Here is a 14045-nt window from a genome sequence, read left to right on the forward strand (position 1 = left end):
GCTTTAAACTTATGTTTGCCAAGGCCTACATAAGACATCAACCTCAAAAACAAGGTGTGCAGGTGAGCAGTGAGCAGAATCACACAAGGTTTTCAGTTCAACATTTGCTTAATGGAAATACTGAGCAAAGAGGAGTATTTCTTTATAAAATTGATCATAACCTGTTAAGATACACTTGTCAGTCACTGATTTTGATCCTGAGATGGCTTTGTGCACACACAGTACACAATGCGGAGTGCTGATCAGGTGAACCTTGTTGAAATCAGAATTAATATTGCTATTAGTAGTATTTTTATTAGTAGTATTAGTTCTGATTAGTATGTATAACGTGTCCCTCCTTATTACAAATGGTGTGCTATGGAGGTGTGCATGGTCATTATGATAATTTATGTAAAAACACAACTCTTACATTTATTAATAGGATTCAAACCCTTGCGAGCCCTGCCTTTCCCAGGGGAAGTGTATCATATAGACTCCCTATAAGCCTGTGGAAGACATTTCAGAGTAAAGCAGTGCAACTTTGAAAAGTGGGTCAGAGGTGGATTAGCATAACTTATAAGTCAGTGTTCAATTGGACAGTGGTAGCATTTGGCAAACTAAAGCAGTAAACTCTCAGACCTGTATAACTGGCCCGTTTGGGAGCCCATAAACACACTTCATCCAATGTCACCCAATGCTGCAAGAGCAAAAAGATACCAAAAGCATTGTGTTCCTCTCAGCATGACAGCATTTTATTAGACAAATGGTGACACACTTCACTGTTTAAAGGACAGTAGAATACATTCAGATCAGGTCATCTGTACAGTACAAAGATAGAGAGGTGCGGGAGAGGTGATTTATGACATCCTGTTGCATTGGCCCAGTGGCCTCATATGTAGGCTTTCAATAGAACAATCCCTCTTCTTCACAAAATACTGTAGCCTGATTTTGTCCAGGTTATTGATTTACTCTATGAGATCTTTGGTCATCTAATAATTTATTCAAACCAACACTGAAATTTAAGGGATTACAAAAATAATCATCCCCTTGTCTGTTATTAATAAAACAGCTCCATTGATTCTTCTCAATTCTTGTCTTAATCTTAGTGATCTGCATGGAAACCACAGATTCATGACATATCTAGCATTACAGTTGGTGTCTTTATCATCATGTTTTGTATCATCAAAGCCTCTGGCCAATGGAGCCCATGTCAAACTGCATAAAAGTCTATGTGGTGTAGAGCAGGTGGAGCTGAATCTGGTACTGGGGTGGAGAAATACTTCAATACTGCATTTTGGCATCGTGGAAATTAAACGTCATGCGACACATTCCCTTCTTGTCTCAAAACAGTTTTGCACTCTCCTCAGAATAGGCTATAAGGCGCTGAAACAACTGCATTTGAGTAATTTTAACGAGGTCTGTAAGGCTGCCCTCAGTTTTTTTTTTTTTTTTTTTTTTTTTTTTTCATATTCAGTGGAGAGGCGGGCACTGGATGAGTGAGGTTTCTGAGCAGCAAGCGGTTTCCTATCTGTCAGTGAGTTTTTCCTCCAACATTTTCCTCCAGGTGAATGGACATGAGACACAAGTTTTCAGAGTAAAGCCTTTGTTCAGTAAACTCTTGGGGGGGAGAAAACAGCTCCAAATATACAGAAGCTATGACCGTTGAACAAATGAACACAGACTTCACTTGTCATGTAATTAAACACCAATACAATACATCACTTTTTTAGAACGGGACAACAATATCACATCTCAAATAGGAAGCTAAGCAGCAGCAGGGTGGCCCGGTGGTTAGACACCATCCCTCAGCTAGATGACCGAGCCTCGTTGCCGGCACATATCCGCCCTGCTGAAGTGTCCTTGAGCAAGTTAGTTAATTCCCCGGCAGCTGCAGGGGGTGCTGTTCTGTAGCCTGGCCTCCATGCGGAGGCACGTTGAGAAAGGTGGGGTGAATAAACTATCACATTTTACCAATACATCCATTTACGCACGAGATGACACAGGTTAGTTAGTGTAATCCATTGGGAGTGAACGGTGACATCCTGTCAAAACTGATGTCTGCCTCGCAGTCCTCCAAGTCACAAACCGAGTCGGTGGCATTTTCGTTGTGGTGAGAAAACTGCGAGATCCTGTCAAATGTCTCCTCATGCTCAATACATTCAACCACGTTGGGGATCATGTTGACGTAAGCGTTCACGATTTCCTTGTGGATGAGGGTATCCTGGTTATATGAGACCAGCTCGTTGCTGATATTAACAGTTTCTACCGGTGTGTTGGAGCAGAAATAGCGACAACCCAAGAGACTGGCAAAGGCCTTCCTGAACTCAGCATTGAAGGCGTAAATGATGGGATTCAGTGATGAGTTGGTCCAACCGAACCACACGAAGACGTCGAAAGTCGTCTCGCTGACGCACGGCAGACCTGCGTCCCGGTCTGCCGCTGGCCTGTTGCAGAACGGGACCATACAGTTTAGGATGAAGAAAGGTAACCAGCAACACACAAAGACACCCATAATCACCGACAGGGTTTTTAACACTTTGGTTTCCCGTTTAATCGACGTTTTCAATGTGTTGTGGTGTTGGCACTCTAGTCTGTTGGTCCTGCAACTTTGCGCGTGTTCCGCAGCTCTCTCCAGGGAGGCTATTCTCCTAATTTGTATCTGTGCAATCCGATATATCCTGGTGTAAGTCACAATCATAATTGCCACGGGAATGTAGAAACTAATCAAAGAAGACGATATAGCGTATTCTCTGTTGAGGCTAGAGTCACAGTTTTCTTCCATTTGGTTACTGATGGAAGAGTTGGGAGTCACAGTCGTTTCGTCATCGCTGGCTTTGTGCCAGTTTAGTTGGACTGGTATGAATGAAATCAGCACAGACAACGTCCAAGTGACACTAATCATGACAAAGGCAACTCGCTGGGTCATTTTCCTCTCGTAGCGGAAGGGGCTCGAAATAGCCCAGTACCTATCCACGCTGATGATGCAGAGGTTTAGGATGGACGCGGTGGAGCACATAATGTCAAAAGCTACCCAAACATTACAGAAAGTCCCAAACGGCCAGTATCCCGCCACTTCGGCCACGGCTTTCCACGGCATCACCAGGACGGCCACGAATAAATCCGACAAAGCCAGAGACACGATGAAAATATTGGTGACTTTGGTCCGCAGGTGCCGAAAGCGCAGCACCGCTGAGCAGACTAGGATGTTCCCCAGCAGGGTCCATAGGATGAGCAGGGACAGTAGACATCCCGTCACTGTACGGACGATCAGCTCCCGTCTCCCGTCTGATGTTGCTTCCGTTTCGGTGCTGTTCCACATAATCTCTCCGAGTGGTACCGGTACGGAGGCACTCCCGTGCACCGATGAGAGGTACTTAGCTGGGTTCTCCATGGGTCTCCTCAAGTAAAACTGCAGTCCATTGCTCCGTGTGCGCGGATGGGCGCAGTTATCAACAACTCACCATATTGTCCCCATTGCCCCGCTCGGTTGCCCGTCTGATGTGGAGTGGTAAACAGATAGAAAGAGAGAATTGAGTGCGTTAAGACTGAGCCGAGCGACGTGTCAGGCGCGCTGAGGGGCTCAAACGCAGCGCGCATTGGCGAGCGCATGTTGCAGCCTTGTCGGTCGAGTGCTCTGACCTAACTCGGTTAAATTGATGCAGACTGTATGAATCCCTCAGTCCCAAGTATCCTGAGCAGATGAGCGGTGTGTGAGAGAGAGGAGGGAGTCCCTAGAGCGAGCCACCAACTCACAAGCCTGGGCGCATACACCATCACGCCTCCTTTGTGCGTGGATTTACGCACAACATTGCAGTGCATTAGAAAATGGGATATAGGCTTGCATGTGAGGAAGCCCTCAAAATAAACCTCCTGATGGATTCTGCCTGATTACAAATTCCAAACGAATCTGCATTTTGGACCAATTGGAGAAGGAATTGTCTGTCCTCGCAAGTGCGCACAATGACCTCTAATCCATATCACCATCAAACACTGTGTTGCTGTAACAATATCAACAAACATGAACACTCTTTTTATTTATTATTATATATCTATATATATATTTTACAGAATTAAACTGTGTTGACTGTGCTAAACATTTATCAAACGATGACTCGCCGCGTTTGCAGATGTTTATTTTTAAAATATATCGATTGCAGACGCAGTTTATCCAAACAGCTTTGCATCAATTGTAGTCAACAAATTATTTGAAGGGAATTGAGGGCTAGACCTGCATTATACAGTAGTCTGCTCTACTTATCACAAGGTTCAGGTGGCGGCACTGACAGAACTGTCCGTGGTGCTGAAAAAATGAGTAACGCTCGGACGAACTTATCCTCAGAGCGCGACATGTTTCTCTCATATCCTGAGTTTGGGTTAACACAGCAGAAAGTCCAAATATCTAAAAATCATATAAATAACAATTGATATATCGTAATCGTGCTTTTAAACAGTCTATATGATCACAAAATAATGTTTTACTGGCGTGTGCCACGCTTGATAGTTTGATTCGTACATTACATCGCCATACACCCCGACATCTTCGTACTATTAATTCATGGCAACGAAAAATGATGCAAGTTATATAAAGCGAAGGTATTTTAAGTGTAAATGTGCTTTTATGAAAAGAGAGCAGTTCTTGTGAACATTGTTGATGTTATGATGTCGCTGACTGTAGATAAAAGCTTGTCTTTTTTTTTTTTCGCCACAACATGACTGAAAGTAGGTGAGTCACATTCACACTCTCAGCGGGCACGTTAAGTCAAGAGCTCAGTGCTCTGCGACGTCTGCCTGTGCACAACAGCAGTGTTTCCGGCTTTGAAACGTCACGGATATTTTTAGACTTGTCTGCATGCCTGTCAAATCGTTTTGACACTCCATCAAAATAATCTCCCAGCGCCCAATGCCAAAATTCGCTGGAGTAGCCTAATCTCAGACTGTCATGTCAGAGGCACCCTGCGTCCGGCACAATAATTACTTCCTCACGTATAAAGCCGTGTAATCATTATGTCCGATGAATTGTTTGATTATTTTGCACAGGGCATGGCGATAGTGATGGATCTTTAAGTGAAGTCTTCCTGACAGCTGATGATAATGGTTTTGCTGGAAAATTAGACATCTGATATCTGATCTTAATATTTAAAACGGCATCCACTCCTAGTAAGGTGATTGTGAAAAGTGAAAAAAGTAGAAGAATGCGATTTAAATATAACTATCTTAAGACCTTTGCTAGACTGTATTTATGTTATTGATTACAAGATCATCTTTATTTTTTTAAATCACACATTTTAGGCCTGTATTTGCCAAAATATACTGATACTGTGCTATTTTATCTATGCTGTGGGCTCAAATCCTCCAAATATTTACTACAGGTCAGGCCTATAGTCTATATGTAGGCAATTATTATTAGTATACTTTCTATTTCCCCAAAGACTTTTTTATGTAACTGCGTCCTCCTTGGTCACATTTTTCTCAATGGCAGATACTGCTGAAAATTTGAAAAAACAGCGCAAGTTGAATAACAGAGGAGCATTTCGGGTTATTCAAACAAGTGTTAAAAGTTAAATAATTGGCGCTATCGTGTGGTAAAATGGTGAACTACACTGCTGCTAACTCCTAAAGGGAATGAACTGACCAAGAACAAAGGGCAAAGAGTGTGTCAGTGTTTTAGAGATGAGGTGTGCTTCCTGTCACATCTGTCCTTTCGCAAACAGGTAAAAGCACATCCTGGGTATGTCACAGCTTGTCTTAAAGCTATTCCACATCATTGTAAGGAAATCAGGTCTTATATCATCGTGTAGGAAATGCACACTGGATGAAAAAGGAAAACTATTCTTTATTTCATTAGGCAAAAGATATACATTCATCACTATTATACACATAATTTCATATGAGCACCACATTCATTAGAATTTCACAAAATCGTGTCACAGTGTCTGTATGATGATTTTTGATCAACATAGCAATATTTACAAAGATGATATAGTATTGCGGTTTGCACCTATAAAAAAACAAATATTGACCACAAGTTGGCACATGCTGAGAACACATAGAGTTGATAGCACCAGGTTGAGAACGTGCTGAACTTAATACATGGATTTAACATAAAATTGTACAGTACAACTATGTTTCTGTATTTTATCCCACAGTTCCACCAATAATTTCACAGACTGGGATTATTTGTAATGATGATCCTTCAGGTGTAAACTCACAATCTCTGGTCTGGTTGCAGTTAACAACACAATTTTTCTCACCAACATGATTGATGTTGGTGTATGATTGCTGCCCAATTCTTGATTACATGAACCGTCAGAGTTCAATTTCAGCAAATTTCCACCTTTAACAATAATATACAAGGCACCTGTTCTGAACAATGATAAATCAGTGCCTTTCCCCAGTAATGTGAATTAACTTTGTGATAGTGTATAACAGAAGGCATGTTTAGCAGTACATCTCTCTGTCTACTTCTCAATACATTGGGGGTACAGATCGCAGAATTCTGGATTCATAAAAACAGTGCTATCTAATAACATGATAGTGAACACAACCTCTTTTGACTTGACAGATAAAGAGACCCTTCAGTGTACAAATCAGTGTCCAAGACTGTCAGTTTTGGTGAACCTTCAATGACTTAGAGAGGCAGATGCTAGATGTAAGAAACAGCTCTGAGAACTATAGTCCACAACATCAGGATATTCAAAATATAGTGCTGTGCTGAAGATGTTCACTAGCTTAGCAGCTCAAGTGTTGCATATAACTTACTCTGAACTACCTGAACTACCAAATGAAGTAAATGAGAACATTATCCATATACACTATACACATCTCAAATACAAATTAAGAAGGCAAGAAAATTCAAGAAGTATACCTTTGCAGTTCTGGCTTTCTGGAATACAGTACTATTGTCTTATTAGATAATTGAGACTAAGAGGTGTTTCAGTGGTTTGTAATATTTGAAAGTTTTACTCAGGTGTGGTCATCAGGTGTGTAGTCGACTTTCAGTCATATGAAACAGTTCAAGCTTGGTTGTTCTGCGGAACTATTACAAAATGTACATGTACAGTATGATATGATGTATACATCTTACATGATGCACCGATCAGGAAACTGAGAAAACTCACTGAAATGTGACTACAATACAAGGTGTAGGGCGGGTCCTTTTTAGACTGAAATATTTAACCGCCAAAGTCACCTTTGCGAACCATATGTTTTATGCCTCACTTTATACAGGGTAATTCTTCAGAGGAGGCTAGCTAAGAGGTTCATCTTCCTCTGGAATCCCTACACTGAGGGATCTGCATTTTGTTTATCTCCACGGCTTGCTTTCAAGTCTGTTCGAGTGTGACCCAGAGTGCCTCCTGAACGGTTGACCTGCACTGTGAGACACTCTCGGGAGCCGGTGGTGACTAGTGTTCTTGTGCATGTTATCTAGCTCTGTCAGTCCTCAGCTCTTTGGTCAGACCCGACGGAACACCTCGAACAGGGAAGCAACCGAGTGCATGCGATAAAAAAGGTTCATGGGAACAGCAAAATTGAGAACTGTGGTCCATATGCTGAAGCCGAATGTCTCCTGCTCCAACCCATTGTCGTACTGTGGCCTGCAGCCAAAGGCAGGGAGGATCCACAGCTGAAAGAAAGAAACAAAAATGGTTAAAGTCTTGCTCATTGATTTCAGTTCAGTGGCCCTTACTGAAACACTGTCATGATGCTATTGTACTGAATTGAAAATATTATATAGTAACAGACTCTTTTACAAAGTCTAACACATATGAATGTACCTGTAAGTAGGATGATCAAATAAATTTCAGACTCTCTTTAAGTAATAGTATCCAGTTAATGACAGATCATTTATATGCTTCAAGTATTAGGGTGTCATTAACTGTGAAACACAATAGAAGATACACTCACTTTCAATATCTATATTTTAATTACCAACAAGTAATTCATACAGAAAGTCTTTGTTTAATAAATAAAAATACTCACTGAGATGTTGCACATTATAAGGAAGACAGTGATGTTTTTCAGGATTTGCCTCTTCACACTCGGGCGCTCTGCTACTTTTTTACCCACAGGCAGAGGCACCTCAGAAGGCTTCCTGGGACACCTGTACACCTGTCCATTTTCCTCTTGCTCATTCTCCATGGTGACACAAGCCCTGTCCGGAGTGTCATAGGCCCGGTTGATGATGCCGTTGTATGGAGGGGCCAAAGATGAAGTTACAGAGAAGATTTCTGGGGCAGCTGGTAACTCAGGATCCTCCCTCTCCCCGTCCTCCCACTGGCGATAAAGAGACTCTATGATGAAGAGGTTCTGGACATATTTCTCCAAGACAAGAAGCAACGCGTAGATGAGGTTGGTCCAGCGGTAAGGTGGGCTGCTGTTTGAGCCCAGCACAGCCACTACGCTACACCAGGACATGAGCCAGGAGCCTACAGAGGATCCAAACAGCAGCTCTGTGTCTAGCTGTCGTGATGGGTTCTTGGTGGTGTCCATTGGCATGTGGTTTGCACGGTATATGAGCAGCCCTGATGCCCCGGCGGAGCACATGAACACCAGCATGACAATGCCGTAACAGTAGAACATAGAAATGGCTGACTGACGTGTCTGGACGGACTCCTCCACGTGAATGATGTAGACCACCAGGACTCCGATGGTGCTGGCCAGGGCAACTAGACCCAGAATTGGGCCTAAGATCAGGCCATGGGTTTTTGTGCCTGGTCTTTTCTGGTTTGAAGACAGGTCAATGGTCCGTCCAATGTTCTTCCACATGACAAAGAGCATGGCAGAGACAAAGATGTGGTACTCAATGTTGAAGGGATAGAGATAGTAGAGACTGTTGGAGAACATGGAGCAAGCGCTGGTGGTGCAGTTACAGTGAGGCTCTGAATGCACTGCAATTAAAAAAAAAGAAAAGAAAAACAGATGCAAATGTGTGAAAAATTAGAAAGAAAGAAAACATGTCTATGTTCTAGGGCTGGATTAACAAAATAAGCTCCATCCATGCCATCAAACTATATTGGCAAACCAAAATATATCATTTATGGGAAATTGAATGGAAAGATTCTATGGCAACCAACTTCAATGCACTAGATCATGTAAAGGCTTTGAAAGAATATTCTACTTCACTAAGACAGAGGAATTTGACAGAATATGCCATGCACCAGTGTGTGAAGGTCAAAGGGAAATGCACTTAAGGGTCCGACAGCAATGCCCAGACTGGAATGTATAAAAATGATCTTGTGTCTGGGCCTTGCATTCTTATGACATTTAATCTGGATTAATATGAATAGAGTCGAGATCTTGAAGCTTGAAACAATATAGTTTTGCTAATGAAATTTTAGTTTCTGAAAAGTTAAGTCTAAGTCTAAGTGTAAGTCTCCATGCCTTACAAAACTCTGTGATACACTTTCTATCCTCTACCAGCTGTCTTCTGTTATGGCTGGTCAATATCCATCGGCTACATTTCACTCATTAAACTACGATTTAAATTTTTCACTCATTAAATGAAACACTGAACACCTATACATTTTAGATGTTGACAAGATAATGCTTTTTTGTACATGCTCACTCCTTGTGAACCACTCTACAACACACACATTATGGTAACGCTGTTGCCCTAGAGATCATGTCAACAAAATCCTGCCATTTAGCCCCTCTCTTACCCCTCACTCCCCGGAGGACACCACTGTGGTCCTGCACCCTTTAATTAAAAAGGGAACAACGGCCAGGGTGCAGCCAGCCTCACAGTCAGCCGGATATAAGGAGGAGCAGCTGAACCCCCCAACCCTTGGCTTAGATGTATCAGTTACTGTAATTGCAGCACCCTCGGGAGTAGGCAGCCTGGGACAAAGCCGTCTGAGGTCAAACGGGGGGTTGCCAGGGAGGGCGGTGGTGGTTGGATTGTGGGGAAAGAGATGGGGAGGGGGCTTAGTGCTAGCAACACTGTGTGTCTCTTGAAACCTAATAGAGAGACGCTCGACACAAACAAGACCCACTGGGCTGCCTAGCTAACCTCCCTTTCCCTAACAACCCTCCTCTCCTTCCATTTTCTTTCATCCATTGAAGTAAGCTCTCAAGTGGACTATTGTACTTTTCCTCTAGGTACAAGCCAGCAATCGACCCCTTGGCCCTTACCTATGCTGAGGTTTCCGTAGCCTAGGGCAGAGAGCCTTCTCTTATGGTTGTTTAAGAAGTGCTCTGCCTCTGACATCACACCATTGCACCACAGGAGAAGGTTAGTAAACACTGCATGGATTACACCGAATCTGAGGAGACAAACAGTTGAAAAAAGTTGTTTAGTGAGTTTTGATGTATACAAGCAGCCGGAAAACAGTATGTGAGAATGTTATGTTACAGGTTTTGTATGGGTATGTCTGTGTGAAAGTGTGTGTATGTGCAGCTGATTTCATATCAGACATGTTGTTTGGAGAGTTTACATGACTGTGATATCAAAACATCTTTGTCATAATTTACTGGTGCAACAAAATCAATATGAGAACAACCAGAATCTGCAGTCTAAATTCAAACGCTTAACTCAAATGTCACATACTTAACATACCTCTCAAAAGTTTCAAAGGTCTTGATGACATCCTTGATGTGAAACCAAAGAAAATGCACCTAAACAAAACCCCAAAACAGAAATCCACATAAGCATGCATCAAAAAAAGCCAGGGAATAGTTATGCAAATGATGCCTTATCAAAACTACAAAAATGATCTGAGTCGGAATTAATTTAAGCCCTTTTATCAGAAGGATTACCCTTGTCATATGCAGTTAGACTCAAATAACATGGACAATGATAGGATTACATTGTTGCAGCAACTCTGTACTTGCCTGAACAACAAAGAGCACATTATTCAAAGACCTACCTGGTTAAGGTGCACAGAAAAAAAACACAGTGTCTAATATTGCTGAAAGATTATCACTTTATTGAAATTGAAGTGGGGTTGTAAACTTACCTGTGCTATGGTGTGAGTTGCATGGATGACAGGGTATACCCCAAGCACAGCCGACACACAAGACTGATAGCCCACATAATACCCAATACGGAAAGCGTCCATAATCAGTGATAGGAGCGCAAGGAGAGTCAAACCACCTACCAAGAAAAAAGAAACAAAGCTTAAATTATGATTGGCACTAGTAAAAGTTTTGGTTGGACTACATGGCAAAACAAGTCGACTGTCAAGTTTTAATTTGTGCGTAATTTGACAAAACATTATTTCTATTTCATTATGAATTAGTAATATGGACATTTATTTTGTTTGCGCACCGAAATACATCATCGATACTGTAGATCTACGATAATCTCCACACAAATGGATCAGAGCGACGTCATTTTTCCATTTTACGCATTTTCTGCTGTCCGCAATCATGCGCCAATCTTAATCTTTTACAGACTCACCTCTTATCCAGCATGTGGTGGCGTGGACATCTTTCTCTGCTTGCAGGTTCTTCTGCCTGTCCCTCACCAGGATGTACCACATCATCCAGATCAGCTGGAGGATCATGAGGCAGGTGATGAAGGACAGCAGGTGCTCTTCCTTGACAGAGGGGCCATGATGCGCAATGGCCAGCATCAGCGCCGCTCCGATCAGCAGTACATTTATCCCATACTGGCCGCTGAGGATCTCCGCGTTCTTCCTCGGATAGTCCCCAGTTAAACTGATTTTTAGCTTGGTGAAAATCTTCTTTTCATGCTCGGAGCTGGACGACGAGGAGGAACTGTGGCAATACTTGTTCAAACACATAATATCCAGGCCGCTGTGTTCCACCATGACGGGCGAAATATAAAAAGCGCAGTCCCAAGAGAAGAGTAAAGTCAATGCCGTGCGCTATAAGTGCATTTGAGGGAGGCCAAGTGCGTAACCTGTTGCTTCAAGGTGGGGATTCAGAAGGATAGATACCGTGCCAAACATGCTCATTCAATCTTCAAGGTCCGGCTCAGTGGCCACGCATAGTTTCAATGCCCAGCCTTACTGAGGATGGATTTGATAGATGCCATTGTCATCTTGTAACACTGAAACTGAAATATCTCTTAGTATAACTGTCTCGCTGAGTCACTGAAAATGGGAGATTGCGTTTCAGTCTTTGGTGATCCCAAACCGCCGTGCTCTTGAAACTCCCATATGTTTCAGAGAAATCTGTGGGTTGGCTGTGCCAACCATTCACTGTCTGAAGAAGCAAAAACACTGAGCACTGAATTATCCACAATAAAAGGGAAAAAAACGAGTTTCACTCAAATCCACCTCTTCCAGGTAGCTGCCAGCCAGTCTTTCCAAGTCTGTTGAAATCCTTTCAGGCTGGCTATCAAGTGTTGTTAGGTATACAGGCCTTGGTAAGTTGAAAAGGAAGATGACATTTCACGGAGTTGCACTTTTTTTCAGGTGTGAGCTGGAAGCAAGTGGTCTGTCCTGCAAATCCGGGTCTCACCACAGTCGTCCCTCAATGCTCAAATCTTTATCTCCACTTACTTTGTTGTGGTTTAAAAGTTTGCTTCTCAAGGGTGGAAGAAAAAAAAAAGAATCAAATTTCATTAGTCCAATTCACAATGGCTTTTTGTGAGCTGCTCTCCTGAATGACATTTAGGCCATTGGCGCAGAGAGCTTTCGTGGATGTGATTATCCAACATCTGGTGCAATATATAGTCTATGCAGATGGGTGAAATCAGCATAACAATAGTGGGGACTGCTGACAGCACCGGATGGAAAGCTGATTGGTGTGATATGAATTTAAGGGAGGGGAGCACTGAAAAAGGTTAAGCCAAAATTACGTGGCAACTCAGGTCCTTTAGATCAATAATTTCTTTTAAACAAATATTGCTGTGTTATGAGCAACTGGTAAATTAAAACGTGAAACACAATTAGTGAAACTGATACAGGTAAAGGCTTCACAATGGCTCCCATTCTGTTTCAACAGTCTTCTCACTCCCTCGGGACTCATGAGAAAGCCCGGTCGGGCACGGTCCAAAGCACCTTATTGAACCACCCTTTCAAAATTTGGTTTTCTAAGTCTCTTTCTCTCTCTTTTTTTTAATGGACAATACACACATGCACATAATCTGTTACCAGCAGTGATTTATTGTGCGGGGTTAGTCGACGAGCCATATTTGCATGGTATTTTTTGTGTTTTAGTCGCAGTGCGCTCTCAGGACGCATGAACCAGTGTGAGGGGGCCCATTATCTGAAGGAAAACCCTAACAATGGCATCACGAGCACCGAGGAGATGATCAAAAGGGTAGTTTCCTCCAAATCTAGAGGATGTTTTCCACTGCTGTGTCATCGTCGCCCTGGCACGTTGTTTAACAGCGCATTGCCAGGCCATCCGCTGGGGGTGGCGGTTTGTTAATCATTGGGAATCAGCGCGATAAACAAAAGAGTGAGATCCATAAGTTATCAAGGCGCTTTAATGAGCGACTGATTAGCCATGTCTGAAGATTTTGATTGGATTGGACATTGTTTATGTGGCACTCAGCTGTTTACACATCACTAACATTCACAAAACAACCTCACTGACTTTAGTTGGAGTACTGAATCATTTTCAACAAATGTCGCATCGTAATAAGGCAGACATCCCAATAGACGCATAGAGACGACCCATTTAGGAGGCTTTTATGATACATTAATTAATCGTCGTCGCTCTTTTATTTGCGAGCTCAATCATTAACAAACTGATACCTGAGCTGATGACCGCCTCACCTGGTGGGTTCACGTGAGATCGTTTGTCAGGACAATGCAGACACAGGAGCGGAAACCAGGATCTGATTAACTGCTCGCGCCCGGTTTGGAAAGGGTAGAGTCCTTTTGATCATACCCCCATGTGCTGTGCCTGCCCCAAGGAAAAATCACCGTAATAACTCTGTATATTGTGTCTATCTGTGGTATTTAAGAGTAAGCTGAGGCTATAGTGACTATAAAGTAGACAAATTAATGATTTTTTTTTTTTTTTTTTTTTTTTTAATAAATCTTCCTGTGGTACCAGCATAATTTCCCTAAGGGCAGAAAATATTACTAATTATTGTATAGTAGCTTCCTAAAATGTGTTTACTATTGTAGTTCTTTTTTCTATTTTTT

At 42.4% G+C, this 14045-nt stretch overlaps 2 protein-coding genes across 2 annotated transcripts; both read right to left on the bottom strand.

Moving 5' to 3' along the window:
* Nucleotides 1-1372: 1372 nt before the first annotated feature.
* Nucleotides 1373-3583, bottom strand: drd5a (dopamine receptor D5a). Its single transcript, XM_030050582.1, has one exon. The coding sequence runs from the start codon at nucleotides 3368-3370 to the stop codon at nucleotides 1988-1990; it is 1383 nt and encodes a 460-aa protein (XP_029906442.1). The 5' UTR covers nucleotides 3371-3583; the 3' UTR covers nucleotides 1373-1987.
* Nucleotides 3584-5794: 2211 nt separating this feature from the next.
* Nucleotides 5795-11750, bottom strand: otop1 (otopetrin 1). The gene is made up of 6 exons (XM_030052068.1): nucleotides 11378-11750; nucleotides 10935-11071; nucleotides 10535-10593; nucleotides 10111-10241; nucleotides 7960-8867; nucleotides 5795-7603 (listed from the first exon to the last, which is right to left on the bottom strand). The coding sequence occupies exons 1-6, from the start codon at nucleotides 11748-11750 to the stop codon at nucleotides 7433-7435; spliced, it is 1779 nt and encodes a 592-aa protein (XP_029907928.1). The 3' UTR covers nucleotides 5795-7432.
* Nucleotides 11751-14045: the final 2295 nt, after the last annotated feature.

Source organism: Myripristis murdjan, chromosome 5 (assembly GCF_902150065.1).
Source record: "Myripristis murdjan chromosome 5, fMyrMur1.1, whole genome shotgun sequence".
Lineage (NCBI taxonomy): Eukaryota > Metazoa > Chordata > Actinopteri > Holocentriformes > Holocentridae > Myripristis > Myripristis murdjan.

Coding starts and splice junctions, on each gene's coding strand:
- drd5a (XM_030050582.1), bottom strand. CDS start 3,370: ATGGAGAACCCAGCTAAGTACCTCTCATCGGTGCACGGGAGTGCCTCC.
- otop1 (XM_030052068.1), bottom strand. CDS start 11,750: ATGGTGGAACACAGCGGCCTGGATATTATGTGTTTGAACAAGTATTGC. Junction 10,594..10,934: donor CAACTCACACCATAGCACAG/GTAAGTTTACAA, acceptor GGTTTTGTTTAG/GTGCATTTTCTTTGGTTTCA. Junction 8,868..10,110: donor CTACGGAAACCTCAGCATAG/GTAAGGGCCAAG, acceptor TTTTAATTGCAG/TGCATTCAGAGCCTCACTGT.